Source organism: Lissotriton vulgaris, chromosome 8 (genome assembly GCF_964263255.1).
Source record: "Lissotriton vulgaris chromosome 8, aLisVul1.2, whole genome shotgun sequence".
In the NCBI taxonomy this organism is placed as follows: domain Eukaryota; kingdom Metazoa; phylum Chordata; class Amphibia; order Caudata; family Salamandridae; genus Lissotriton; species Lissotriton vulgaris.
The window spans coordinates 1172510459-1172538089 of record NC_141696.1 but is presented as its reverse complement, the minus strand read 5'-3'; the positions used below and the strand labels follow the sequence as shown (position 1 = coordinate 1172538089).

Here is a 27631-nt window from a genome sequence, read left to right as displayed (position 1 = left end):
AGCTGGGGGCTTGACTTTAGCACCAGTAGAGGAGACTGATGTCTGGGATGTCAGAACGACCTGCACCTATAACATATCTGATATCTAGTGTTTGGAGGATGTGTTGTCTTAAGCAAAAGGTCTCTCGGGCAGGGGCCATACATCACTGAATGCTAGTGGGTGCATACGTGTCTTTGTGCAATGCGCGGGGCCATGGGCCTACTATGGCAACGGGTGCATTAAATTACTTGTAAGGAGACAGGAAGGCCGGGCCCTTTGCTCTGCAGCCGGGAATATGTTTACCTATTTCACTAGACTGGAATGTGTTTTTGCGGAGGCTGAACAGATAACTGTAGGCATAATACCGTCTTGGCAGGCCAGGCCGAGCCGGGCACCGCTTCGCAGGGCAGAAAGTAAGGTAGAGGTCAGGGATGCATACCTAAACTGCAGCTTTCAGAGACAGAAGAGACTCGGAGCCTCAACTCAGGGCCTGGCTCGGCTGAGCCAGAAAAACGTGTGCATCTTTAAACGTGTATCATGTAAAGACGTTGGCAACATGGGTCTAAGAACCAAATTAATGTTGCTTTCATTGGGGACTTGGTAGATGACATGTTAACGTTGGATGCAAATGCGTCTTCATTTTCGGCCATGGAGGGAAAATGCATGGATGTCATGCACATACATGGAACGTTGGGGTACACGATAGGGAACATACTTGGCCATATAAAATTCAATTTTCCTCACAGCGACATCTGATTATCTTGAACCTTCCTCCAGAGGCGGTTGATATCATCCTGGCAGCCAATCATCCATCAACGAAAACTGGTTATGCCTGTCTTTGGGACAAATTTGTGGCTTGGAGCGGCACATGCCAAATTGACCTCTCCAGGGTGAGTTATTCAATGTTCTGTTAGTTGTTGTTTCTTGACTGGGAAGGCTTTGCTTTGTGCACAGGTAAGGGCTATCCGTTATCCTTTTCTGCCTTTTTACATTTGCCAGATCAGCCATTATTTTTGTCACCAGTTGTGATGCGATTATGGACTTATCTGAGGTGCACCCCTTTCAAGCCGCTTCGCAGCTCGTCTTTGCGGCTCCTTACTATCAAGACTGTTCCTCGTTGCCATCACCACTGCAGTACCTGTGTGTGAGCTTTAGCCTGTTTGTGTCACTCCACAATGCACCTCATTCTTCCCAGACAAACTGGTTCTGTAGACAAAGGCATCCTTCCATCTGAACCATGTGATTCCTCGTCAGTCAAACCAGCACCCTACTGGTGTTCTATGTTCTACCTCACCCCTCTAAGGAGGAGGAGAGACGTAATTACTTGGACCCAAGAGTGCTGAGCTACTACATGGATAGCACCAAAGACCACTGGGTGGATCAGATCTTTGTGGGGTTTTCTGGGGCGAAAAAATGCAAGAAAGTGCCGAAGATGGCAATCTCCCTCTGGATTGTGCTCCACATTAAGAACTGCTACGCATTGGCCAAAAGCAGTCTCCAGAAGAACTGCGTGCTCCGGGCCAAAGCTGCTACCACTGCATTGGCACATGAAGTCCCTGTTTTTAGCAGACGAGTGTTTGTTTTGCTTAGCATTTTTTTTTTTTACAGTTTTATATAGCGCAAACTTGACCTGAAACTGGAATCTGAGAACTTTCTATAGCACCCGTTGCATTACATGAGGCCACATTCATTTTTGTTAGGCACTGGGAGATTAAGTGATTTTGTCATAATCACTGGATGTTCAGCATCATTGCCGAGACTCGAACTCAGTTCCCCAGATTCGAGGTTGGCTGCCCTAGCCTTAGGCCAAGTCCTCTTCCTGTCTCTTCTGTCCATCTTTTGTGTCTCTCTTGCTTTCTCGCTCTAAGTGCGCTGGGTATGCCCAGACGTGGGTCCCGTGCCACTGGATTCAAGCTAGCCTGGATTATGATACCCTAAAAACGGTACCAGGAATGCTTGTTTCTGGTCCAGGGAGGACCTGGCTTGCAGTTCGGGCTGGAATGTTCACTTGAGGAACAGGATCAAGACTGATTTGCATATTGCTTGGTCTAAACTGTGGTGGCATGGTGAGCAAAAGATCGATGGAGTTAACTCAGATCTGTTGACTGAGGTGAATGTTTGATTTTCTCTGCATTCCATCCATCATTTGTGTGTCTTTTGCTTAGACTTCTGCCAGACTGCTATGTGCACGAAGCATTGTTGCCTGGACAGTCTGGTACGCCTGGAGAGCCATTTTTTTTTTGCCTGCTTGATCCTGCAAAACTTTGTGGTTTGAGTGCATTCACAGACCCTCCTCTAAATAGGTATTGCTTGTGTATCTATTTAGAAAGAGATCTAGCCACAGATTCCTCGCTAACAAAGAGCAAATCACTCACCTTCGGTACTGCTCTTTCTTTTGGAGACTCTATTTTGCTGAAAATTCCTCATCGGCCTTCCCATCCTCCCTGTTCTGTGATCGGACTCTATCCATCAATAAGATTCTGTGTCTAGGAATCTGCACACTAACAAATTCTGCTTGTGGTGCTCAGCATCTAAAGATGTGGATAGTCTCCAAAGCAACTGGTGTCAGTGCACAGGAGTGGCACCCATAAAGGGCCCTCGCGTCCTTTCCCGAGCAGAACGGTGTCGGTGCATAGACGGAAGCAGGTACTGCTGAATTGTTTCGAGATTCAGTCTGACGCCTGGTGAATTTTCAAAAAAGGCGAGGGATCTGCAGCTAGAAAGAATTACCAAAGGTAATTAATGTGTTTGTTACTCAAATTACCAGTCAGTTTAGGATATTTTGAATATGATCTCGATTTTCAGGCTCAGTTGTGGGTTTCTGTGAGAATGGCTCTGATACATTAATACACTATGCAGTGAAATCCTGCAGGGAGGCCCAATCCCAGAATCATGGCTGTTAGCAGAGATTGTGCCTATTCCTTAAGAAAGGGTCCCATAATGTACCAGGTAACTATCGCCCAATTAGTCTTATTGATCACCTTCAAAAAAGAAATGTGTAAAAAAAAAAAAAATTACAAACTTAATAAGTGGATGTCGGAAGATCTTATCTTAAGCCAATTTCAAGCAGGCTTTAGATACAAACTAAGCACATTCGAACAGCCCTTTTTTTAAATACTTATTTAGGTGGAACACAGTGACTCTGGGAAGGGCAGTTTGTATGTAGCCTTTGTAGCTCTGCGGGCTGTGTTTGATATGGTCCCTTGGGCTAAATTATAGCAAACCATTGCAGACTTGGGTATTCCTTTTGAAATGTTACCCATCATCAAACGCCTACACTCAGATAACTATACCCGAGTCTACAGTGGCGCCAATGGGGATGTCATGGAGAAGATGAGTTAACAGAGGTCCGCCAAAGCTGTGTGCTAACCCCTACACTATTTCTCTTGTTTATCAATGGCTTTCATAAATATTTATTCAAATGCTAGTGATTCTCCCACTTTGGCAGACCTAAAGGTTCTGGCATTCCTTTTTGATGATGATGCTCTGTTAATCTCTGTAACTCAGAAAGGCCCCCTGGCTCTAATAGAGCAGTTTGGCCTGTTCTGCAGTATAAATGATCTAGAAATTAACACCAAAAAGACCAACTAATAGTATTTGATACCAGAAGGCCATGTAGGTGCAAATTATGCATAGGATCATATAATATGGAAAGAGTTGAGGATTACGATTATCTGGGTATTACGTTATATCAGTCGGACACATGGGGTGACCAAATCGGAAAGAGTAAGTTTTTGTTAAACATTGGGCATGTGCAATAGCCAATTTATTTTAAAGGTTTCATAATTTACCCACTCTCCTCCGTAATGGAGTTTTGTAGAGCCCAGGCTATTAGTGCAGCAAACTAAGGAGCTGAACTCTGGGATCATAGCAATGATTAAGACCTTGCACCTTCCAGGATTTCTTTTATAAGACAAATATTGAAGCTGTCACTAAGTACTCCTTTGCTTCCCTTGGGATGGATCTAGCCCTGCGATCATTAGACTAGCGCTGTCATAAAACCATTTTTGTACTGGGTTAGAGTTTAGCCCATTGAAGAGCTTGTGCTTTTTCGAGCAGAACTTCAAGATATTATTAGACAGCATGTGTTAGAAATCCAAAGGGTGAAGTACATCCAAGTCTCTTACCAATCTTGGACTGGAAGACGTTTGGTTTAACTGAAACTTTATGCTGTGTAATGCGCCTCTCATTGTGAAGAACTACTTTTGGTTCCAAGCTTAGCTCAAGTGTGAACTCATCCTCCCTGGGGAGTTTAACTGCATTTTCTTAAAATTTAAGGTTTCTTTAACACCATCGCTGCTTATGGTTTTCCCCTCCTGTGCTGGGTCCCGAGTTATTCCCATTGTTCATGACGAGCTCAGCTCGTCATGAGCACAGCTCAACCGTGCCTCATGACGAGCTCAGCTCGTCATGCGCATCGAAGGGGTTAAACATTGAGAAGTTTTTTTAATTACCTGCAATGCCTGCACCTTAGAAAATTGTATATACAACTCGGGTTAGGTGCTCTTCCTTTAGCATCTTTCACGAAAAATTGGTCCGAACCAATCTCCGAGCATGACAAATCCCTCATGATGTACTCCTAATAGTGAAAGTGTTGAGCATGTTTTCTTTTTCCGCTCTGCGTATAGGCTGGAGCAATTAAAGTGGATTAGAACTCTCTGCTTATCTCTGGGACTTGGACATTAATGGGAAGCAGCAAAGATTTGTAAAACAGACCCCAAAAACAATGTGGTGCTTGCTGTGACTAAATTCCTTCAATCAAATGTGTATAAAAGATCAATATTACTTGAGCATTGATTAGGAAATGGCATTTTCTGCCCCTGTATGTATTAAGCTTGCACTGACCCATTTTTGTCTGATAAATGTATTACTAGCTGCTGCTTGTTTTTAAAACCTCAAGACGTTATTGTCCCAAAGAATATTTGCTTTCCATTTATGCTTCTCGTAAACAATTGCACTTCTTCCTCAGCATAATCCCTAATTTTGCACTGATTACTTTTTGACAAATTGATTATCAACTGCTAAAATTGTTTTTAAAATCTGCTGTGCTATTTTTGCACAAGGCTTTTATTTTACATTCATGTATTATCATCAATATTTTACCATTGTTCTATTAATGTTTTTTATGTTGATGAATTTAAACAATTCAAACTGACACAGAAATAGAGAATGGCTCTGAGGCTGCTTGGATCCCTGTCCTTGTGCATGCACTTCATCCCGAACACCAAATGGCATATGTGTACCCTGCAGTACAGCCTCAGATCCTAGTGAGCACAGCATCATGGCTGCCTCCTATTCCTTTCAGATCTTTCAGGAGATGTGTCTGCATCTGCTATTCTGGTTGACTAGAACTAACCTGACTTGCAGTATCCCACTCTCTCTACCTCATTGAGATTTCATTGTTGCAACAGATAGCACTTGAGGTCCGCAAGCAGTGCTCTATCTCCTTCTAGTGGTGGTGCAGGGTATCTTCATCCAGTGAGGTATGCCCTGGATTTAATCGATTTGCCACTGTCGGACACAAAGTATGAAAACTTCAGTGCATTTGGAGAAGTTTAATCCTGAGCATTCACTAGAAGATTCATTCACTCTGAGATGAGACACAGGGCTTCTGTATGCATTTCTGTCTCTACCTCTTCGGCCACAAGCCTTGAGGAAAATCAAGATGGACTGGACCCAAATTCTCTTAATCACCCTGGACTAGGCCATGAGAGTCTGGAACCCAGAGTTTTTTTGTATTTACCCGCTGATCCGGCTACCAATTCAGGAGGACCTCCTGTCTGTTTCAGGGCAGAGCGTGCAACCAAGCGTCACCTCCATGTGTGGAGAAAGAGGCAGCAATGAGATGCATTAGACTTGCCAACTAACTAGATGCACTTCCACAGGGTCAATTTACACTGGAAGCAATGTGTTGCCTTGTGCTTGACAGACTTCTGCTCTGCAGGCCAAGATTTCGGTTGTGTTAATGTTTATGCTTTTGTACACCCAACAAGGTCTTGCAGAGGGCACATTAATGGGTTATTTGTCAGCCCTTTTAGTCTTTTTTGTGTTTACCTGACCAACCCTCTCTATTCAGATCGCCAGTTGCGATGCAATATATGAAAGGTCTGACTCGCATGTCTCCTCTGAAACCATTCACGTCAAAACGTGTTTAAATCGAGCCTTAAACATTTCTCTTGTGCACTTCCTTTGAGCCAATGCACAGGTACTTATTGTGACGCTCAAGACTATCTTCATCATTTGTATCCTCTCAGTACAATGTGTTTTCACTTTGACCAAAATAGTACTCTATCAATGTTTTTTGCTCTACCTCACCCTGCAAATAATGAGGCTCCTTTGGCGTAACCGTAAGAGGGCTAAGTTTCTGAATTGATGCACAAAAGGCCATTGTATGGATGACCAACTTTTTGTAATGTTGTCTTGCGCAAAGAAAGCAAAGGCAAAGTAAAATGGGACCATGTCAAGGTGTACAGTGCTTCGCAGCACAATCTGATGTGAACTGGCCAAGAAGCAAACATCTGAAGGCCTGAAAGCTCATTCCACCAGAGCCAAAACTGCTAGGACTGTATTGGTGGGAGAATATTGCATTAAACATCTACCAGTCTACAACGTTGGCACTGGTGCACATGTCCAAAAAGAACTACTGTGTTGGCGGTTGGTTCAAGCAGGAAGTCCATTTTGACTGCTCATTCCTGAAGGATTTGTGTTTTTGAGTCCACTTTTCAAACCCTCTACGTTAGAGGCACTGCTATGGTATCTAATCAAAAGGTTAGTAATCTGTGATTAAAAGTATCCATGGAACGAACATGTTATTTACCTTCAGTAATGCTATTTCTCTTGGATACTCTTATCTAACCACAGATTTATCACAGCTCTCTTTCCTCCCCCATTCTGTGGAGTGGACTCCTGAGCATCATAATAGGTCTCACATTAGAGCTGAGCACACTCTCGACAATTTGTTTGAAGGGCTCAATATCTGAGGCCATGAAAGGAGAATGATAAAGGAACCGATGTCAATGCAGGGCAGCGCTTATATGAATCGCACTACTGTCACTTTTAGGGTGGTGGGGAGTCATTGCAGAGCCATGCAGCACTACCTACCACATGGCAGCATTATTGGAAAATGTGCCTATGCGTTCTGGTGCCTGGGTGTTTTTAAAAAAGAAGCAGGTTACTGAAAAGAATTAACTTGTTCTTGGCTACTCTTTAGAACATTGCGACTAATCACTCCTACACCTAGGGATAAGGGTTGCGATATGTGTTAGACATGAAAAGATGTGTGGTGCCATCATGTTCAGTTATGTAAAGCTCTGAATTTAATAGCATTTGAAGCTGTCTGGTCTTTATTACTAGGTTGCAGGCCTTTTTACAGACTGAAAAAGTAAAAAGAGCCTCCTGACAATGAGTAATAGTCAGTCATGATTTTCCTCCTGTTCTGCAGTGTATTCTTAGCCTCCTGAGCTGGTAAGGCTCACACAGTTGGGCCATCTGAAACAGTTTGCCACACTTTCTTGCAATATGTTAACTATATCTCACAAGCACCTCAAAGTAGCTAGATGTATACATTAACTTTTTTTATCACTGGTATAATGCATCTGAAAATGTGCATTCGTAGAATATATAAGCTTGGTAAGTTTACTACATCAATATAAATATCAAGATACATTACATCAATATCCATATACATCAGTATACCGGTGGTTGTGTTTTTTAAATTCATTTTCTTTTTTTTTTTTCTTCAAGTATTAGTTGAATTAAAATTTGAACCGGTTTCCCAGTGTTGCTCATTGTTTATCCTTCCCTGCATTCTGTTGATCAGTTGCTCAAAATGGCCATCAACTATATTTGTTGGTATGACATATCTTTCACTTGAAAGTTTCTCCTACCAGGTATGTTGAAGATTGGATCCAACATTAATGGGGGTCTGGGCAAGGGGAAGGGCTGAGCTGACAACATTGAGGATACCGGTTACTAAGATTACTGATCATCCTTTGCAGATAGCGGTCTTTAATGTGAAAATAATGGTCATTTAAACCTCCACAGAGGAAGTTAAGCTCAGTTCACTTCTACCTAATTTTCCACCATCATATATTTGAATTGATTGTCCACTTCAGGAAGATTTAGATTGGTTACTCTAGGTGCTAGAAACTATTTAGAATTGGGAAGTGTTCTTCTAATGTGTCCTCACTTTATCTTGGACTACTTCACTTATTGTTAGTTAATATCAGACCTACCCTGCCACAATCTCCTCTTGCTTTTCTCTGTTCTGTGTAAGCCGGCAAACACCTACCCATCTTAGGTTCTTATGATTTGCAGCAGTCTGCTTCTGATATGCATCACCATCTTTGACCTCTATTCAGTCCTTTCATGACTGATCAATTTTACTCCATTTCCTCAACTTCAACAGATGAATTCATTTAAATAGATTTGTCTTGAATTTTGATTGTAACTGGACAGTGTTAATCATGCTCCTCCCAAAAGCCCAGTTTGAGCATGAAGGCCACTATCCATGCAGACGGTAAGAATTGCTAGAGCAGGCAGTGTGTTACTTGGCCATTTTGTGTTCATTGGAGATGCCGGCCGAACAAATAAAGGTGACTGCCTTACGGAATAGATTACTGTTCTTATCTAAAATAGATCTGGAAAATAAAATCTGGGGTGCAGGTGAAGAAGGAAATATGCCTGAATTTAGTTGAATGTTTTCTCCACATGAAGTTTTGATTTTTATTGTCTTTCACTTCAGCACGTAAGATGCATTTATTATCTGTAGAAGAGAAATTGTGGTTTTGATGAGACCGTAGTATTAAAGTAACACCTAAACTTTTAAAACACTTTTTGGGTGATTATTTTAAATAAATATTGTAAGTTTTCTTTAAATATACACCACCAGGAGAAGAAAATAAATAAACATTCTATATTAGAAATAGACACTCCGATTATTTAGAAGGAGATTTCAGGAAAACAGACCATTATCGGTCATGTTCTAATTAACTTCAAATTATAAGCGGCAAGTGTTCAGCGAGTAGAGAAAATACAATGTTTCTTAAAGCACTTAATGCACATTTTAGGAGAAATATTTTGTTGATGGTGCAGTAGAACTTAAGACCACTTACGTCAAGCTCCTTCGTGGTATTGTAACAGTATTTCTTTCATTCAAAATCAAGGCAGGCTGCAACAATGGTTTGTCTTTATGTTAAAATTATTTAGTGCCTGATTTGTAAAAGAATGAATGCTGGTGACCAAAGCTCTGGTCAGATGCCCACTGTCTGCGCTACTAAATACCGGTGTTCCAAATACCATGCCTGTATTGTCTTGAATCCACCCCATAGCGCTTTAATCCACTAGCAGATATTCCCTGCCACTTCCTCACTCTTGCAGGTTTCTGCTCTCTCCCTTTGATACGTTTTTTATCTTTCATTACCCTGTTCTGTGTTTCTCCACTCTCTTGGTAAATGATGATGAAAAGTAAGTCGAACACAAGGAGCTGGATGCAGCACTGATACTTTTCGGACACTTACCCCCGTCATAGATCTGGGTTGAATCCATCATCGTTCTTTAGCTCATGTCGCCACCCCAGTTCAGACCCAGCCACGTGCAAATCAGTCTTGACCCTGTTCTTTATGGTAAAAGTCCTGCCTGAACTGCCATGCCAGGTTAGGTATGAGCTGGGGTGGCGAAGCCAGCTAAAGAACGATGATGGATTTAACTCAGATCAATAGTGGCTAGGGGCGAGTATCTGGAAAGTTTCTGTTCTCCGTCCATCATCTCCTTGTGTTTGCTTTGTTTGCCATAAGTTGGCAGAGCATGCTCAGATGTGGGTCCCTTGCTAATTTTGCCACTGGATTCAAGCTAGCCTGGCTGATGAAGAGCGTTATGAAACTGGCCCCAGAATGCTTGTTTCTGGTCCAGGGAAGATCTGGCTTGGCAGTTGAGGCTGGACTGTTCCCATGAGGCACAAGGTCAAGACTGATTTGCATATGACTGGGTCTGAACTGGGGTGGCGACGTGATGATAGATTTAACCCAGATCTTATAGTGACTGGGGGCAAGTGTCTGAAAAGTTTTCTCCGTTCATCAACCTATTGTGTTTGCGATGAAAAATAAGTGCCTGGCCCCAAAAATGAGTACCTGTGGCCCCCACTGCCAAGCACCTTCTCAATTTAACCACGGAAAGTATTCAAGACTGCTTCACCCTTTAACCTGCCTGAAGCCCACAGAAGCTCCCAAAGACATGTTGTGCTCAGCATGTTGATAGACCGACTTGTGTTGTAAAAGCAACACATTTTTCTTGTAGAAATAGTTTTGCTGTTTGGTTCATGCATAACCTACCCAACCTCCTATAAACATGACTTGTTCCGTGCAAACATAAGAGTTGTTGAAGGAGGCTGCTCTTAATATAAAAATAATCAAAAGATGATCTTTAATATTGTGGCATGGCTGGTTTTTTTTTTTGGTTTTTTTTTCTACATCTAAACAAGTCTTGTTCAGCATGTCCAGAGTCTACATGAATTATTTTTAATTTCAGATGCAAATAACTATTCTCGATCTAAACAGCTATGAAGATGATGCATAGCTTAAGAAGCAGCAACTTTCCTCAAGGTTCAAAACTATTGTTACAGGTAAGTAACTAGTCTCTTTCCATTTCCTTAGTTGGCTCATTTGCTTTTATTATAAACAGCTATTAATAGTGAATACTGTATGTAATATTTGTATTGTTCAGAATTTTATATATGGTTTGAATATTTGATGTCATGTTTATGTTGTCATAAGAGTACTTTTTTGTTTAGCCACCACGTACATCGCATCCTATAGTGAAGTTTTCTTGCACTGACTGTGAGCCAATGGTAATTGACAAACTTCCTTTTGACAAGTATGAGTTGGAACCTTCACCACTAACGCAATATATCCTTGAAAGGAAAGCGCCCCACACTTGCTGGCAGGTAAATATTTTTAGAAATGTTACTAGAAGGCTGGTCTGTAATAATAAATTGTTTGACACAAAATCACACTTTTTCCTGAATTACAGTTGTTGTTGAAAGTTTTAATTAAAATTTGGTCTCCCTTATTTAGGTAAAATTACTTTTATAAAGTGTTAATAGTGGCGACTTTTATTGCATGTACCAAAATACTGGTAAATTGCACACTTGGTTTGATACGCATGAACATTTTACCACAGTAATGATTGGCCTACATTTTTGTAGTTAAGTTTATAAGGAAGATCATAGTTAATGATTTTAAAATTACTTTACTTTTTAGGAAAACAAAACTTGTTTTTTTATATTAATCAGTTACTTTTTGTTGTACTGCAGAAATGTATCTGCTAAACCAGTATTTCCCAAACTGTGGGAGCTGATTTTTGGTGGGTCATGAAAATTCAAGCAATGCATAAAGATGCCTTAAAATTCTGTATCTTGTCAAATTTTGTGTGCTTCAAAGACAAAGGTTAGATGTCAGGCTATGTGTTCTGACAGATAACTGCTTATTTTTTTTAACATGGTGTGTATAAACCCCTCTCACTTTCCAGTAAGAGAAAGGAAAGGAAAATAAATTATATGACAGTCTTGCTGGGGTACAGAGAGTGAATGGAAAGGCTGTAGAATGCCATATTTTGTAATACAAAACCTAATGTTAAATACCTATAAATGAACTGTACACATTCAGTAGTTATGAAAGCACACATGAAGCACACTTTTTAAAAATTGTTTTATTATGCATATTGTCTTATAACAGTGTTGAAACTATTACAGCTGTCTCTTCGGGGATGTTAGGGTATCCGGTTCAGATCAGACTAAACCACAACCCTTCCCCCAGCACCCATTCTGTATTTCGTCCCTGAGTTTACCCTTCTATGCCTTATCCATCCAGGGTGACTCCACTGTACCTGCTGGCACCCGGGATTGCTATGCCGCAGTTCAGCCATTCTCCACCTTTCGCCAAGGTCCCAACACCTTGATGACTTTGTGGGCTTCCTCTTGCTTTGTATTAGTTCTTCAGCTTTCTGACACCAGTCCATATTGTCTACCCTCTGTCTTGCTGTCGGCTAGCCCTTTCAAGCAACACACCACATGACTGGCAACCACCAGTGCCATATTGCACAGGAGGAGGTTATACTGATTGAGGGATAAGTCTCTGCATATGCTTGGCATCATTAGAGGGGAGGTAAGTATAATGGACTCTCACATCACCAGTGAGTTTGTGATTTATCCTCTTCTAGACCTGAGGGACACCCAGGTAGTCCCTGACTATGTGCATTAGCTTAACACATCTCAAACATCTATCTGTAGGTATTCTTCCCATGGAAACAGCTGGATCCTGTTATAGTAGGATCTGTGGAACAATTTCAGCTGGATCAGTGGGAAGCTTGCACAGATTGCGACCTTACTGGGATACCTGAAGGTAACCCACCAGTCTTAGTCATACAGACTGCCCAGATTCTGCTCCCATTTCTCTGAGCCTTTAATGGGGGTTGACTGTTGATAAGCAATGTGTGGTGTAAATGTGGGTCACTGCATGTTTAATCGGGGGGACACCCAGGGCCCTACATTCCATGCCTATTTCATTTAACAACATTTCTCGAAGCTGGAGGTATTGTAAGAACTGGCTACCAGCCAGCTGATATTGCTTTTGCAATGCTGCAAAGGACATTAACTCCCCTTCAGCCCAGGTGTCCCCTAGATTGGGGATATGTAGCATGCCACATTTCCCATGGCCTTCTATCTGTCGCAGTCCCTCTGACGCTGCTGTGTCCCACAATAGTGTTTTAAAAAGGGATCTTGCATACTTTTCAGATTTTCTTCCATGTCCTTATCGCCATTATGGTTGGGATTAAGATGGTTACAGGCTGTTCTCTGTATATAAGTACCTTAGATAACCTATGGATCCATTCCCCTTCTCTTCGCTATTAGGGATGGTTTGCGTCGGCCTGCAAATGCCTGGTTGTTAACTATCAGCAAATGCATTGTCCAGTAATCGAGGCGCAGGTTCGGGAGAGCAATACCCCCCTGGTACTTTTACCAAGTAATAGTGGATATAGCTATCTTCACTGTCCCTCCACACCACAACAACAACCTAACTTCAGCCTCCTCCTCTGTGAATAGGCGGTCTGCTTCAAAATGGGAATACTGCAGCTTCTATTGAAGAACTTTGCATGGTATATCATTTCATAGAGTGCCTCTCTCCCCAACAGTGATAAGGGAACCCTGCACCATTGCCCCACGTCTTGTTTAAATGCTACCAGTATCGCTCCAGATTGTGTTCATGGAACAACTTTGGATCAGTGGTAAACATACATTTCCTAGTGCTTAAAGCCTTTCTCCTCCCAGATGAAGGGCATTTTGTTCAATCTGAAAGAAACACGTTAGTGTTAGATTCCTTACCTTAGAATATCCCCAGGCGTCAGTCTGGATCCGGAAACTTTTGCGTAGCAGTACCCCTGCGCGTCGGTAGGCGTCGTCTGCAGGCGTCCCCTGCGGCTCCGCGTCCGTCGTCGGCGTCGTGCGCCGTGATGACGTCGCTGGAGTACATAGACGCCGCCTCCGCGCGCTGACGTCAGTTCTTCTTTTTTCCGCGCCAGTGGACGCAGATCTGAAGAGCAGTACTCCGGTCTTTGACCAAGTTTTTCGATTGTTTTTTCTCTTTTGTGCCTGATAGGATGCCTGGGTTTAAGAATTGCGATGACTGTGAGCGCACGATGTCGGTCACAGACCATCACCGCCTCTGCCTCCGGTGTCTGGGCCCCGACCACGACGTGGACTCCTGCGTCGATTGCCGGGCCCTTACCAACAAGGCTAGGCGGGAGCGGTCCCGCAAGCTACTGGAGCTCCGGGTGTCGGCCCCACGTCGGGACCGGGAGCGGTCCCGGTCCGGCCGGAGGTCGAGAGAGCGTTCGAGGGAGCGGTCGCGGAGCCGCGCCGGGCGCTCCGGAAGTCGACACCACTCGTCAGGCTCGTCAGGTAGGAAGCACAAGAAGTCGGGGCGTCGTCATCGTACCCCCGACTCCCCCCCGACGCTCGCGCGATGCGGCCGGGGGCTCGGGTGACCCCAACCCCGCGGCTCCGCGAGAGTCGCCGGCGCGGCCTGCCTCATACCCTCCGGTCCCTGGGCATGGCGCGACGCCTGAGGAGATCGAGGCGTTCCTCATGGCCATGAGGGCGCTCGCTTCTCCGACGGGGCCTACGGCGCCTTCGGGCCCAGTGCTACCGTCTGGGGGCCCTGGCGGTTCGGGTGTCCCTGCCTCGGCGCCGTCGGGTGCTCCGGCCCCGGCGCCGCCGACGGCTCCGGCGCCGCAGGGGCCTTCGGGATCGGCGCCGGCTGGTCTTCCGGCCTCCCCGGCGCCGTTGCCATCGGGGTTACCCCCGACGCCGCCCCCGCGCGGCGCCGGTTCTCCGCTTACCTTCTCCGGCGCCGGACGGGCGTCGCTCGACGCCGGTCCCGGCGCCGATGGGGCCCATGAACCCCGAGGAGCCGGTCTTCATCATTGACTCCGAATACGGAGAGGATGAGGAGTACGGTGAAGGTTGGGAGGGGTCCGAGGACCCTCTGGCTCGCGAGTGCCAGTATGACCCGGACTGGACAGGTGACTTGGGGGATGCCAGTGGTTTGGACGACTCTCCTAACCCTGGTTTGATCTCTCCTCCTTCCGTGGCATCGGTGGAGGGAGCTGCCTATTCTGTGGTGCTGATGAGGGCTGCCAAGGCCTTAAACCTTGAGCTCCCCGTCGCGGCCGTGAGGCCTAACATCCTCACCGAGGTCTTCAAACCGCAGTCATGCCCACTGGAGCCACTGCTGCCGTTTAATGAAGCCTTGTCTGACGTTCTGTTGGGCACGTGGTCCAGGCCCGCTTCAGGTGCGCCTGTTGATCGGAACGTGGCCAGGCGCCACCGTCCTTGTCCGGACGACCCCAAGTACCTGTCTACCCACCCCACTCCTGAGAGTCTGGTGATCCAGGCCTCGACCTCCCAATCCGCATTCCCGTCGGCCCCGCCCGACCGGGAATCCAAGAGGTATGACCAGTTTGGCAAAAAGGTCTTCTCGTCCATTAGTTTGGGCCGGCGGTCTTGCAACACCGCCTGCCTCTTGGGCCGCTACACCCACTCTGTGTGGGATACGGTCGCGGAGCTGCTGCCAGAATGCCCCATGGAGGTGCGGGCAAAGCTCGGTCAGGCTGTGGCTGAGGGCCGAGATGCAGCGAAATATTCAATTCGGTGTGGTCTTGATACGACCGACTCGCTGGGCAGAGCTATGTCTACGACGGTGGCGATTCGTCGCCACGCCTGGCTGAGATCCGCCAATTTTTCGGCTGATGTCCAAAATACCCTAATGGACATGCCGTTTGATGGCTGTCACCTGTTCGGTGACAAAGCGGACCACGCGCTGGAACGCTTCAAGGACTCCAGGGTCACGGCCAAGTCCTTGGGTCTCTCGACCCAGCGTCAGCAACCGGGTTCGTTTCGTCCCTTTCGTGGCCAAGGAAGGGGCGCCCCCACACGTGCTGCCAGCCACGCGCCGCAACAATCCTTCCAACGCGGTGGCGGCCGTGGAAACCGCCGTGGTGGCGGTCGGGGACAACGGCGGGGTCAGACCACACCTTCCCCCGCAGCATCTACCCCAAAATCCTCCTAGTCCGTGCTTTCGGCCCCATGTGACGCCAGTGGGTGGCAGGGTTCGCCATCACCACGCTCACTGGCGCACCATCACTTCGGACAGGTGGGTGCTGCAAATCGTCCGAAGGGGCTACTCCCTCCCCTTCGAGACCTCTCCTCCAGCCATGCCACCGCAGAACCACCGTGTGTCGGGGGACCACTTGACACTTCTGCAGGAGGAAGTTACGGCCCTCTTGGCCAAGGGGGCCATCGAGCGCGTTCCTGGGCCAGAAGTAGGGCGTGGTTGCTATTCCCACTACTTTCTGGTGCCCAAGAAGGACAAGGGGGGCCTACGTCCTATCTTGGATCTAAGGAACGTCAACGGCTTCCTCCGGAAGGAGAAGTTCAAGATGTTGACGTTAGCTCAGGTCTTGGCTGCTCTAGACCCACAAGACTGGATGGTAGCGTTGGACTTGCAGGACGCCTATTTCCACATCCCCGTCCTGCCGGCCCACCGGCGTTACCTGCGGTTCACGGTAGGCCTGGAGCACTTTCAGTTTATCGTGCTCCCCTTCGGCCTTACCAGCGCCCCACGGGTGTTCACGAAGGTGATGGCGGTGGTCGCAGCCCATCTGCGCAGGTTGGGGGTTTCAGTCTTCCCCTACCTAGACGATTGGTTGTTGAAGGCGGGCTCGCCCCAAACAGTCGTCCACCACCTTCAGATGACGGCAGACCTCTTGCACGACCTGGGGTTCTCCATCTACGTGCCGAAATCACACCTGTGTCCCTCTCAAAAGCTCCTTTTCATCGGAGCGGTTCTGGACTCGGCGCAGTTTCGGGTTTATCCTCTGGAACGGCGGGTTCGGGATATTCAGGCTTTGATTCCCATCTTTCAGCCGCTATCCCGAGTCTTGGTCAGGTTGACGCTGCGGCTGCTGGGACTGATGGCTTCCTGCATCCTTCTGGTGCATCACGCCAGGTGGCGGATGCGGGCTCTGCAGTGGGACCTGAAGTTTCAGTGGGCCCAGCATCAGGGCAACTTGTCCGACCACGTCTTGATCTCGGAGGGCACTGCGAGACAACTGCAGTGGTGGCTTACGGACCGCGATTGGGTCAGGGGCAAGTCCCTCTCCCTTCCCCAACCGGAGCACGTTGTCGTGACGGACGCGTCCCTCCAGGGCTGGGGTGGCCACTTGGGAGAGGCAGAGATCAGAGGCATCTGGTCTCCGGCGGAGTCCCGGCTCCATATCAATCTGTTGGAGCTGCGGGCGATTCGTCTGGCACTGAAGGCATTCCTCCCCTTTGTCAACGGGAGTGTAGTGCAGGTGTTCACCGACAACACCACCGCCATGTGGTACTGCAACAAACAGGGCGGAGTGGGGTCGTGGACCCTTTGCCAGGAGGCTCTGCGCCTCTGGCAATGGCTGGAACGTCAGGGCGTGACTCTGACGGTTCAACACCTGGCAGGTTCTCTGAACGCCAGGGCGGACGAACTCAGCCGTCGGTGCTCGATGGATCACGAATGGCGTCTGAACTCGGACGTGGCGCAAGGCATCTTTCTGCAATGGGGAGAGCCTTGGTTAGATCTATTCGCCACAGAAGAGAACGCGCAATGTCATCAGTTCTGCGCGTTGGAGTTTCCAAGACGGCACTCGCACGGCGACGCCTTTCGGCGCGAGTGGAGTTGCGGTCTGTTATACGCCTTTCCGCCTATACCACTTCTGCCCAGAGTGCTGAAGATCAGGCGCGACCGGGCCCAAGTTATCCTTGTGGCTCCGGACTGGGCTCGAAGGTACTGGTATCCCGAGCTACTCAGCATGTCAGTCGGTCCCCCGATCCGCCTGCCCCTTCAGGAGGACCTTCTGTCGCAGCAGCAGGGGACGGTCCTCCACCCGAACCTGTCCAGTCTCCACCTCCATGCTTGGAGATTGAGCGGCGGCAGTTGAGGCCATTTGACTTGCCTCCTGAAGTCTGTGATGTTATTCTGGCAGCCAGGCGTCCCTCCACTAAGTCGGTATACGCCTGTCGGTGGAACAGATTTGTGGCATGGTGCACAGCAAAGGCTGTGGACCCTCTTTCTGCCCCTCTTTCGGAGGTTCTTCTGTTTCTTCTTTCTCTTGCCCAGCAGGGCTCTGCTCTGGGCACTATCAAGGGCTACCTTTCTGCCCTTTCAGCCTTCTTGAGGCTTCCTGATCAGCCTTCTTTGTTCAAATCCCCGATTGTAACTCGATTCTTGAAGGGCATCACTCACATGTTTCCACCTGTTCCGTTTGTGATGCCTCAGTGGGATTTGAACCTGGTTCTGACTTTCCTGATGTGTGCTCCCTTTGAGCCCCTTCATTCTTGTCCTCTCCGTCTCCTGACTTTAAAGACGGCTTTCCTGGTTGCCATCACCTCTGCCAGGAGGGTGAGTGAGCTCCAGGCTCTTTCTGTCCAACCCCCTTTCCTGTCCATTCATCCTGACAAGGTGGTTCTGAGGACTAGACCTTCTTTCCTGCCCAAGGTTGTTTCGGCCTTTCACATCGGGCAGTCCATCACCCTCCCTTCCTTCTTCCCGCCTCCGCATCCTTCAAAGGATGAAGAGCGGCTCCATCGTCTGGACCCAAAACGTGCGCTTTCATTTTACATGGATCGCACACGCCAGTTCCGGGTGGATGACCAACTGTTTGTTGGCTACGTGGGTGCGAAGAAGGGACGGGCGGTCTGTAAACGAACCATCTCTCGATGGGTCGTCCTCTGCATCAAAGCGTGCTACTCTTTGGCTCGGAAGGAGCCTCCTGTTGGGCTGAGGGCCCATTCCACTCGGGCCACGGCGGCTACTACTGCCCTGGGCCGGGGAGTCCCCTTGCAGGACATTTGCCAAGCAGCTACGTGGGCCTCGCTGCACACCTTTGCGAGGCACTACTGCCTGGACAGTCAAGTCCGGAGGGATGGCTTCTTTGGCCGTTCTGTCCTCCAGGACTTTCTGGTGTAGTTTTGTATTGGTTCGCAGACCCGCCACCGGGGTTGGTATTGCTGGGGTATGTATTCTAAGGTAAGGAATCTAACACTAACGTGTTTCTTTCAGATGAACAAGTTACTTACCTTCGGTAACGATATATCTGTAAGAAACATTAGTTAGTGTTAGATTCCTTACCGAACCCACCCATCCTCCCCGTTCTGCGAACTGATACCTAGGGTTAAGGTCATCCCTTTCAGGGCCCTAGTTTTTACATGGCACCAGTGTTGGTTCTCTCATGGCTCTGCGTCTCCTGGCGCGGAAATGCTGTGTGCAAAGAACTGACGTCAGCGCGCGGAGGCGGCGTCTATGTACTCCAGCGACGTCATCACGGCGCACAACGCCGACGACGGACGCGGAGCCGCAGGGGACGCCTGCAGACGACGCCTACCGACGCGCAGGGGTACTGCTACGCAAAAGTTTCCGGATCCAGACTGACGCCTGGGGATATTCTAAGGTAAGGAATCTAACACTAACTAATGTTTCTTACAGATATATCGTTACCGAAGGTAAGTAACTTGTTCATTTATGTGAATGCCCGCAAAGTGTCCAAAACCTTGAACATCTCAACTGTTCTCGGAATGGATGTCAGCGGCTCCGCTAGGTAAAACAAGATGTTCTCAGCATACAGCAAGATTATATCAAAGTCCCTCCGTAGTCTTCAGAGTAGAGCATCACAGAAAAAAGCTAATTAGCCAGTGGATCCACTGCTAAAGCAAAAAGCAGGGGGGATGAAGGGCTTCTCTGATTGTAGCCCCCTCCCTACTTTATACGCCAAACGTACTGTTGACCCAAACCCAGTCAGTTGTGTCTGGTATAGAAACTGAATCCAGGCAAAAAAGGAGAGGCTAACGCCCAGCCGACTGAGCAGTTCCAAGAGATATTGCCACTCTAGGGAGTCAAATGCCTTAACATCTAACGCCAGAAGCACGGTGGAGTCCTGCAGTCGTTCTCTCCATGCCAGACAACCAAATAAATGCAGCAGGTTGGGCCCTGTGGACCTGTATGAACCTGTATAACAGACTGGTCTGATATAATCAAATTATCAATCACTTGCAGTATGTGGTTTGCCAAGTTATCCAGTATTAGGGGTGTCTTTCATAGATTCACATGCCTGAATCATTCCCCGTCGTCGAGACGGGAGCCTCCGGTAAATAAAAAAGTAATGTCCATAGACATACATAGAGAGAAAGGGTCCAAGGGTCTCCCCTTAGCAGCCTTTCCTTGTCCTTATGTAAAAAGGACCAAACTGACCTAGTCAGCCAATCAGCTCCGACCTCCCTCTAGAACCTTCCTGGGAGGAGCCTCAGTCCCTCAGATTTTCTACCGCACGTTGTGCTAGGGAGTCTCCAGCCTGAGCTCTCCTCAGGATTATTCTAAAAATCAACAAACTCTCTTGGAAGTTTCTCTGAACCTAAAAACTCTTCAAGGACTTCCTCAACACACTACCCCTGAAGTAAGTGTGTGTTTATACTGCCTTTTTCATGTCTGACTCGGGGAAGAAAGCCCTGTTCAGGGCCTGCTCTTCCTGCAGCAAGAAAAGGATTCATGTGGATGATAAACACGACCTGTGCCTGTATTGCCTTTACCCGGATCATAATTCGGAAAAATGCGCAATCTGTCGGTCTTTTCCCAAAAAGACCGTGAGAGACAGAGAAGGTCGCCTTCTGATCTGGCTGGACAGGCTTAAGAACAGGGACAATCCAGAGTCCTCTGTGAGCAGCGTTTCCAGAACTTCTGCTGTCTCGAGCAAGAGGCCAAGGGACGCTTCCCCGGGCCACTCAGACACTCCTCCAGCGAAGACTCACAAAAAGTCTTCTGAGGCGAGATCGGCGTCATCCTCAGTGTCGGCGAAGGAAGATAAAACCTTCAAAATGCCTGCTCCGTCCTCCAGACAAAGCCAGAGGACTACCTCAGTAAAAACCACGGTGTCTACCACATCGGCATCGTCGCCCTCAGCTTCAACGACGATGACTACTTCCTCTTCATCTACAGGTAGGCCTGTTTCTTCTATTATTCCCCTGACCATGTCGACCACGAAGACTACACCGTCGACGACGCCGTCAACAGCGACGAGCACATCGTCGTCAAAACCGTCGTTGACGAGAGTGTCGACGAGAGACTCGTCGACGAGACAATCGTCTACGAAGGCACCGTCGATGACGACGACGGCTGCGCAGTCGTCGACGACCAAGATCCCTTCGTCCACCCCTCCGTCGACGAAGACCTCGTCGACGCCCGGCTCGTCGGCGACGAGCCCGTCGACGAAGACACCGTCGACGAAGACACCGTCGACGAAGACACCGTCGACGAAGACACCGTCGACGAAGACACCGTCGACGGGCGATTCGACGACGAACGAAACATGGAAAAAATCAAAGCTGGTGGAGACGCCGTACATGATGCTACCACTGTCGACGGCCCCCTCGACGACTACAAGCTCTACCATTCAGTCTACCAAACAGGGCAAGTCAATAATTACCCCGGAAACGACGTCTCCTAGCAAGGTGGAAAAACAACCACCTCAAGAAATTTTCCAAAGCGAGGAATCCGAAGAGGATGACCATCTGAATCCCGCTACTTCACTCACAGACCTTCACATAAAATGCCAAAGCACTGATGAGGAACCGGACGAATTCACATATCAGGAACACTCGGTCCAAGCCAGTGTCCACACCGAAGTCACCCCCATGATATGCCTGCCGGCGACCCTGGTGGATGACTTGAAACTTCTTGTGCAAGACTACAAGCGGCGCTTTCCGGAGCCTAGCAAAGGCGGTCAAGCACCTGAGAGTCCCGCACCAGGGGACAAAGAAGATCAGACACCTCCAGTGCATGTTCAGGTGTCCGCACCGGAACGCCCTCATCCTCACCATCAACCCCACCAGGAAGTTCATCCTCAAGTGGTGGTCTCTTCGGACGAAGAAGAGGAAGAGGAAGAACTGGAGGAAGGAGAGGTCCAGGAGGTTCACTCAGACCACTCGGACCAGGCTGATGAGGACGAATATATTACATCATCCCCAGCTTCACCACAACCACGCCAAGCGGACTCCCCACCGGTGGACATTGCGGGTTTCCACAAGCTGGTGGAGAGAGCGGCGAAGAGATTCCACATGGTGGTGGAATCCACGGAAACGGACTGTTTCCTCCACGACTTCAAGGAACAGCCTCAAAAATCTGCAAAAGCTGTTCCAATCATAGACTTTTTGTGGGAACAGGGAAAGAAGCTAATGCTCACTCCTGCTTCTGTGCCAGCGGTGGTCCCACGCCTTGATAAAAAATACAGGGCACCACTCACTGCAGCGGCTTGTCTAAATGGTCACCCCAAACCGGACTCGGTAGTGACGCAGGCGGCCCAGAAAAACTCCCGCAACCCTTCATCACCACTGTCAGCTCCCCCGGACAAAGAGGGCAGGAAACTGGACACGATAGGCAAGCGCTTCACTTCCACATCGGCCATGTCCATCAAGGTGGCCAACTCCATTGCCTTGCTAGGGCGTTACAATCGACAATTATGGGAGGACATTGCCCCTTACATAAAGGAACTACCTGATGACGTCCAGGGTGAGGTGAAAGCGCTCCTCGTGGAGGGTCAATCTTCTGCAGCGGAGCTCATAGACTGTGCTATCGACGCAGCCATGACAGGCTTCCGTCAACTTGCGGGAGCGGCTGTACTGAGACGACAGGGATGGCTCAAAGCCACTTCATTCCGCCAAGAAGTTCAGGCAAAGGTTCTAGACATGCCCTTCGACGGCCAGCACCTGTTTGGAGTACAGGTCGACGAGGCCCTACAGGCCATTAAAAAGGACACAGACACGGCAAGGGCCCTGGGATCTCTACAGTTCAGAAACCAGTCCTTTCGGGGCAACAAGCCCAGGGGTCAATCCTCCTATCGAGGCTCATATCAAAACAGGTCCTCGTCCTCATTCTCGTACAATCAAAAAGGCCAGTACCAAAACAAGCAACAACAGGGCAGACAGTCTTCATTCGGAAGATCGTCCTACAGAGGTAAAAACACCAAGAGGGGCGCTGGCGGCCGCCAGTGACCACCTACTCCAGCCAGTCCGAACACCATCTCCGTCCTTTCAAATTGGAGGAAAGCTGACCCATTTCCTTCACAATTGGCAGTACATCACCACGGACCGGTGGGTTCTTCAAATTATTCGATTTGGCCACTCTCTCGAGTTCACCTCCATCCCTCCCAATACCCCTCCACGCAGACGGACACACAAACATCCACGCCTGCTTCTAAAGGAACTTTCGACAATGCTACAAAAAGGAGCAATCGAAAGGGTTCCGGCATCCTCGAAGGGGAAAGGATTTTACTCCCACTTCTTTCTTGTACAACAAAAAGAAAACAAGTGGAGACCCATCCTGGATCTCCGGGGGCTCAACACCTTCCTACGAAGCCAATCATTCAGGATGGTGACAATTCAGGAAATCCTGGGCATTCTAGAGAAAGGAGATTTTATGGTGTCACTGGATCTCCAGGACGCATACTACCACATCCCTATCCTCAAAACTCACCGGAAGTTCCTAAGATTCGAGGTGGCGGACCGTCACTATCAGTTCAAAGTACTGCCGTTCGGCCTCAAGTCCGCACCGCGCATATTCACGAAATGCCTTGCGCCTGTGGCGGCATTCCTGCGCCAACTGGGCCACCAAGTCTTCCCCTACCTAGACGACTGGCTGGTGAAAGCACCCTCACCTGGGGACGCGGTCACGTCCTCCAACGCCTGCACCAATCTCTTTCAAAATCTGGGATTGACGCTCAATATCAAGAAATCATGCATGGTGCCCGCAACAAAAATTACCTTCCTAGGGGCCATGTTAGACACAGGCTGCACGAAGGCCTTCCCCTCAAAAGAAAGAGCAGACAGGATCTTATCTCTGGCCACGGCTGTGGCAAAGAAAAAGCACCTGAAAGTTCGGACTTACTCCTCCCTCCTGGGGATGATGTCTTCCTGCATACTCCTCATACCGCACTGCAGGCTCAGAATGCGGCCCTTGCAGGAGGCACTCGCGAGCCAATGGACCCAAAGCACTGGCTCATTCGAAGACATCCTTCGGATCACACCGAAGATTTCAAAAGCTCTACAATGGTGGACAAGTCGTCACAATCTGACGGTGGGCTTACCGTTTCTCCTCCCAGCATCACCGCTGGTGATAACAACAGACGCCTCCCTAGAGGGATGGGGCGCGGTGCTCCAGGACCTACAGATCAGCGGCAAATGGGACTCTCAAGAGCAATTGCTCCATATCAACCTCTTGGAGCTGAGAGCAGTGTTTCTGGCTCTACAAGCCTTCCTACCCCGCATCCAGAAATCCCCAGTGCTCGTCAGGACGGACAACACCACGACGATGCACTATTTGAACAAACAAGGGGGTACGCGTTCACTCTCGCTCTCACGCGAATCACAGACGATCTGGAACTGGCTGGTACTACACGACATCCAACTCAAAGCGGAATACGTGCCGGGAAGGGACAATACCATCGCGGACGCCCTGAGCAGGCAAAAATCCCTCTCCCACGAGTGGGAACTATCGGACAGCGCCCTCACTCACATCTCTTTGGGGAGTCCCAAACATCGACCTCTTTGCCACCAGGAGGAACGCAAAATGCCCGTGCTACGCAAGTTGGCATCCCCAACCAGGATCACTAGGAAATGCGTTCTCCATCGGATGGTACAGCGTCTTTGCATACGCCTTTCCTCCATTCCCGATGATTCCACGGCTCCTGAGGAAAATGAAAGCGGAACCATGCACCCTGATCCTGATCGCCCCGTCCTGGCCGAGGCAACACTGGTTCTCGGATCTGCTTCGACTATCCATCAAATCACCGATCCGACTGAACCAACACCCAGCCCTACTGACGATGTCCAACGGGCAAGTGCAACACCCGAACCTCCAATCGCTCAAATTATCAGCCTGGCTCCTGAGCACAGAGAATTCGGGGGCCTGAATATCCCACAAGACTGCAGGGATGTGCTAGCCAAAGCAAGAGCGGACAGTACGAACAAGACCTACTGTCTCAAATGGAAGAGGTTCTGCATATGGTGCTCGGAACAGGGCTTACGGCCACTCACCATCACACCAGAACAAATACTACCATACCTCCTGCATTTGGCCCAGTCGGGACTGGCGCATGCGTCCATCAAAGTCCACCTGGCAGCAATCTCGAGGTTCACCAGAACGATCACAGGACCTTCTCTGTGGTCTAGTCGGCTAGTCAAACAATTCCTCAAAGGACTATACAGATCCTTCCCGAGGCCTCGGAAGGTACCCCCCACCTGGCAGCTTAACCTGGTACTCAACCAGCTCATGCGACACCCGTTTGAACCCATTCACAGGGCATCGCTTCAACACCTTTCATGGAAAACTGCACTCTTGCTCGCTCTAACTTCGGCCAGAAGGGTTAGCGAGCTGCAAGCCTTGTCCATTCAAGAACCTTATCTACAATTCAGACATGATAGGGTGATACTGCGACCAAACCCTAAGTTCATTCCAAAGGTACCGTCGGACTTCCATCTCAACGAACCTTTGGTCCTTAGGTCTTTCTTCGCCAACCCTTCCACAGCAGCGGAAAGGTCACTGCATTCTTTGGACCTTATGAGGTGCCTGAAGTTCTACCTGGAGAAGACTAAGGATCTAAGGAAATCCTCACAGCTGTTCGTGGCATACAGCAGGCCAAGAATGGGCCTACCACTCACGAAGCAAAGCATATCCAGATGGATCTCCTCGGCGATTTCCTTCTGCCACGAACAGGCCGGCCGGCCTCTGAATGATCATGTTACCGCTCATTCCACCAGGGCGATGTCCACGTCAGCGGCGCTGTTTGCAGGAGTGCCAATCCTGGACATCTGCAGGGCGGCGACCTGGAAGTCACCGCATACTTTCTCCAGACACTACTGCCTGGATATCGAGCTCCAGAAGGATGCGGCAGTGGGCCAGGCGGTGCTTCGCCATCTCTTTCAGTAAGGTGAGCCTTCCTACATCCCGCCTTCCAGGTATGCACATTATTGCTCTGATGATATTATGTCTAAGCTGTCTCTTTATTGTATGATATTATATGCATTATCTACTATGACGGCAGAGCAACTCTGTTTTACAAATGTGCTACTGTGATTGCTAGCTACTCTGATTCAGGCATGTGAATCTATGAAAGACACCCCTAATACTGGATAAGAAATGCGTTACCTGTAACAGCAGTTATCCAGTATTGGTGTCTTTCATAGATTCACATGCAACCCTCCCGCCTCCCCGGGAAGGACTCACCTCCCTCTCGGAACTATATTACGCCAAACCTAGCTGGGTGCGTACGAAAATCTGAGGGACTGAGGCTCCTCCCAGGAAGGTTCTAGAGGGAGGTCGGAGCTGATTGGCTGACTAGGTCAGTTTGGTCCTTTTTACATAAGGACAAGGAAAGGCTGCTAAGGGGAGACCCTTGGACCCTTTCTCTCTATGTATGTCTATGGACATTACTTTTTTATTTACCGGAGGCTCCCGTCTCGACGACGGGGAATGATTCAGGCATGTGAATCTATGAAAGACACCAATACTGGATAACTGCTGTTACAGGTAAGTAACGCATTTCATATTGGCCAGTATTTTTGTTTCAATATTTGAATGATCGTGGCCTACAAGAGGTGCGATCTACCTTCATTTTTCCAGTTTTTATGAATTCGGATAATGGTCGCCTGCCAGAGATTGCATGGGAGCATTTCCTCAGCTCTTGATCCTTACAACATAGTACAAATTAGCTTCACCGTCCATGTCTTCACACATGTAAAGAACTCCGAAGAGAAACCTATAGGGCCTGGAGACTTCCTACTCTTAAACTGGGTAAGGGCCTCCGTTATCTCTCCTCCTGCAGTTCCTCATCCAAACTTTTCCTGGTATCCCTCCCCAGTGGGTGATCGGAATGTTATTTATAAAGTTCTCTAAACATCCCTGTGTTCAGTCCACTGTACAGGATGTCTACAACTTCCATAGGAATTGAGCTAAATATGAGAAATATTCCCTCCGGTCTACACAAGTGCCATCTTCAGCACACACTTTGCACTCCTCTGTTTCTGTGTCAGCCAGACGCACATTTTCCATTCTTTATTCCAGACTTGTTGTGCTCTATAGAGTGTCCTAGCCCTGTTATATTGACTGCTTTTATACTCCTCCTGATCTGCTCTATACTTGGTGTTTGAAGTCTGTTTCAGTCACATACCGTGTTTCCAGGGGTTAGAGCTTCACACGGAGGACTGTTGGGTTCTTTTTTCCTTTTCCCTGCAACATGGGCAATTAAATGGCTTCTAGTCCTCACTTTGTCTTCCAGCGGACCACCCCGGAAGTCACTGTACCCTTGTTTCTATTAAAGTACAGTGTTGTCACTTTCTTGGCCTGTTTCCGTGTGGTCCAGTCTGTTAGTTCCCATAGATCAAGCCGCCATCCTGAATCAACGAAAGGCAGTACCCGCTGCAAACTCGTCTTCAGTGGAAAGTTGTCTGAAATCACCTGAGGCATATATGGTGTTCTGATACCTCCCTCCCGGTGTCACTGTTACTAGGAAGTAGTCCAGACTGGAGAGTGATTGGGATGAATTTGGCGCAAAGGAGTACTGGTGGATCTCTGGTTCTTTGGCATGCCATAAATTAATCTGCCACATTGCTTCCTTAAAGGACCGCAGCTTCACGTCTTGTAGCCTTAACCTGCTTTTGACAATGCTATCCAGCTCCCCTTGCAGGGTGAGAATTTGCTCACCTCCCACTATCAAGAGAACATCAGGAAGTTCAGCTATCTAGTCTCCCAATTCTTCCAACCTTGTTCCCTGCACACCGTGGAAGGTACCAAGAGGCCATTACCAGTTCCTCCCCATTTCATGTAACCCTCACTGCCACCTGGACCCAAAGGGTACGTCCACGCCTGCATCACCTGAAATTACGGGTATCTACAAACTAATATTCCCTCAAACCCTCTGTGAAGCCTGCATGTACCAGTGTTTTAAATCTATCCCTCCCCTGAAAGAGACAGTTGTTGCCCAGCAAGTGGATCTCCTGTAAAAGAACCAAATCCGGGGACTGGCG

At 48.4% G+C, this 27631-nt stretch overlaps 1 protein-coding gene across 1 annotated transcript in view; it reads left to right on the top strand.

The window, feature by feature from the left end:
- INTS6 (integrator complex subunit 6) overlaps positions 1-27631 on the top strand; it is a 462066-nt gene that overhangs the window by 181517 nt on the left and 252918 nt on the right. Inside the window, exon 8 of the mRNA XM_086935031.1 lies at positions 10766-10918. Coding sequence (XP_086791157.1) covers positions 10766-10918 — 153 coding nt within the window. The remainder of the gene's footprint in view (positions 1-10765; positions 10919-27631) is intronic.